Below are 3,060 nucleotides of genomic sequence, written 5' to 3'. Positions count from 1 at the left end.
AGGGAAGGTGTAAACAGAGAGTAATTGAATGAAAGAGGACCCTGAAAAGGCAGGAGTGGATGGTACTAGGAGACTAGGTGAAAGGATTTGCTTTCTTTAAGGGAAACATTTTCTTCTCCAAATAAAAGGAAACAAGGTTCATATACTTGACTGAGCAAAATGATGGCTTCTATTTTCTGCAAGGGGAGAGGTCATTTGTAGAGGAAGAGAGAATTCCTCTTTTCTACAAATACCATTTGCTACTTGTGCATTGGGATTGAGCTATTTAAAAAATAGCTCAGACCAGTCTGCAAGGAACTCTAATAATATTTTATGTTGAATACTTAGAAACAAAACCCATAAGATTCAGTAAGAAAAACTAACCTTGCTGCAAGGAAAACTTTCCTACTAAATACGTATATGTAAGTTTCAGATTATTCTTCATTAACTTCATTCATTCCACTTTTCTTATGGTCTTAATTCCAACTGTCCCTCTTTCTTTCCAAAATTAATCCCTTCACTTGTTATCCTGATCCCATTCTTTCTCTTCTGGGCTCTTATCTCTTCTTCCTTGAATCTTTGATTATTATATATTGGTTACTTGCTTCCTGCCCCTCAACACGTCTTGCATTCTATAAAACGAACCCAAACCCTTTTCTCCACCTTGCCACTCTCGGTAATCTTTTTTTATGTAGCAAATGATGAAGTTACCAGTCTTACACTTAGTCTTTCCACAGTCACTGACTCTATTAAAGCAGCTCTCTCAAATGTCTTAATGAATTCTGAATTATCAAATCCGACGACCCATTCTCAGACTTCAACTTCCTCCTTGGAAGGAGGAAGGTCCAAGTTGATCCATGGAACATTTTATGCCACTGATAACTTTCCCCCAAACAAAACAAATACTTCTTACCCTTTTAAATGAAACTTCACCTGTTTTGATTATCATCTTTAAAGTTTTACCGGCTTAATTCTCATGCTTTTTTTTTTTTTTTTAAATCTTTCTACCATCTACACAGAAACCACTGTTTTAAATTCGATAAATCCAAACTTCACAAAATTCCTTAACCTAAGTCAGGGCTCCGAATTTCATGGTAGAACTATCTCATTAATCAGTAGGCTGTAGGCTTCAGATTCAAACAAATTCACCAAATCCAACCAGCCACATCGGACATTGCTTTTCCATATTCACCGGTACCTTCACAGTTTAGATCCCTGTCACCCTCTTCTGAACTGTTTTAACACCCTCCTCACTGTATTCTCCACCCCACGTTCTTACAAGCGCTATCCTCACAGGACGTTCGCTCAGGTCCATGGGGGCTTGTCTTCCAAAGAGGAAGCCTAGGGCTCAGATTCCAGTCATCGGTACCCTAGTTCAATATGGATAACGAGACCTTTTCCCTGCGCCAAGTAAAGAAACCCCATGAGCTTGATCTCTGGGGCCCCGGGGTCTGAGAACACCAGGTTGCAGGTGCACGGATCCCTTCCGGCCCTGCTGGCAAGAAAGACCGGAAGGCCGGGAGAGGGGGACAAGCGCGGACCCGATCCATAGCACGAGAGACAGTCATAGAGCCTGGGCCGGAGTCTAGAGCACTAGTTAGTTATTCAGCCTATTCCCCACTTTTCGAGTGTCCCCAGATTTCCCGCCCCTCGTACTCACCCCAACACCTATGCGGGTCAGCGATTCGGTGCCGGGTCCTCTCCGGACCGAAGCTGAAGCAGCAGAGAAGGCCGTGAGGACCCCGCAATTGGAGTGCCCAGGAGTTTGCCTGATTAACAGCTTCAAAGACACCCGTTAGTTCTACAGTATTAGAAAGATTAAATAAGCAGGAAGACGTTAAATGAGAGGAAAGATGGCTCTTGAAACTTAGGATCTAAAGCTTCTAGATCACTCAGGACCTAGAAGAATGGTGGCTTCCCACAGTCTGGATTCAGGCGCTAATCTGTAGCCTCACTCAGTCTGGGGTCCCCTAGTGGGTAGGCGGGGTTGGGAAAGGGGTGGGGCATTAGCTAGCACCGGGTGGCGCCAATGGTTGTAGGAGAAAGAGACACAGGGTGGGCGGAGTCTGAAGAGGTGGGATTTGGAGAGAAGGAGGCGGTGCCGGGACGCAGGGGGAGGGACTAGAGGGTAGTGGGCGGGCTTAGGCTTTAGAGCCAGAGTAGGGTGGCGCGTGAAGATGGCAGCTGCTGACGGGGAACCGAAGCCCAAAAAGCTGAAGGTGGAGGCGCCACAGGCGCTGAGGTGAGCGCTGCCCGACATGGGGAGGAGGGTGACGGCACCTGCTGCAAGCCTGAGCCCATGTTGGTTTGAGCGGCTCCCGCGCTGCAACCACAGCCCGCGTGGGGCCAACATGCAGGACCTGCCACTCAGGCACCTGCTGGCGTGGCGGTGACCCCTTGCTAGGACCTCTCTGGCGGAGTCGCCGCCTGCCTTGGTGCAGCCTTAGCCCCAGCAGCCTTCGGCCAATCAGAGCAGCCCGCCCGAGGGTTGAGCCAGCTGCGGTCAAGCGGCTGGCGCCACGTGCTTGCTTTCCCGGGCTGTGTTGATATGATCCGGTAGGACCCGACTGGAGCCGAGTCTCTAACCCGTCACTTTCTCCTCCCTGGGGGATAGCGTGGAGGAGGTCTTGTCCCTGCTTTACCATGGGGCAAAGACGCAGTTCTTGGGGCTATTTTGGAAAGTGTCGCAGAAGGGCACCTTGACCTTTCATACACATTCTGAAAGCTTACACCTTTGAAGACTCCACCAGGGAGGGATTCAAATCTCGCCTCCGAGGCTTTGAGGGGGAAAATTTAGCTGAATAGATAAGAAAGATTGATTTGTCTTTTTTATTTGCACTTTCTTTAACAGCAGTGGAGACGGTTCAACCCCTAACACCTGACTCACCCGTGATTGATGTTGCAACTTTTACTTATAAAAGTCATTTGTTAAAATATTTCTTCCTAATAAGTGTGTTGATTTTGAGAATGTTCGTTGGAAGGCAAACATTTTTCTTTCTAAAAATAGACATTCAACTGATTAAAAAAAAACTATTGGGCCAGTCCTGATTATACAAGACAAATCGTGTTTCTTTTAGCATC

At 47.0% G+C, this 3,060-nt stretch overlaps 2 protein-coding genes across 2 annotated transcripts in view; one reads left to right on the top strand and one right to left on the bottom strand.

The window, feature by feature from the left end:
- Positions 1-1,950, bottom strand: part of AP3M1 (adaptor related protein complex 3 mu 1 subunit) — a 27,413-nt gene extending 25,463 nt beyond the window's left edge. The window contains exon 1 of the mRNA XM_003783538.3: positions 1,640-1,950. The gene's annotated coding sequence lies outside the window, so the exon portion shown is untranslated. The remainder of the gene's footprint in view (positions 1-1,639) is intronic.
- A 112-nt stretch (positions 1,951-2,062) lies between these two features.
- ADK (adenosine kinase) overlaps positions 2,063-3,060 on the top strand; it is a 553,222-nt gene continuing 552,224 nt past the window's right edge. Inside the window, exon 1 of the mRNA XM_003783535.3 lies at positions 2,063-2,221. Coding sequence (XP_003783583.1) covers positions 2,157-2,221 — 65 coding nt within the window. The 5' untranslated portion in view covers positions 2,063-2,156. The remainder of the gene's footprint in view (positions 2,222-3,060) is intronic.

Source organism: Otolemur garnettii, unplaced genomic scaffold, assembly GCF_000181295.1.
Source record: "Otolemur garnettii isolate 467f Iridium unplaced genomic scaffold, OtoGar3 scaffold00008, whole genome shotgun sequence".
NCBI lineage: Eukaryota > Metazoa > Chordata > Mammalia > Primates > Galagidae > Otolemur > Otolemur garnettii.
Note: the sequence above shows the minus strand (reverse complement) of the source record. Positions and strands in the feature narration are given on the sequence as shown.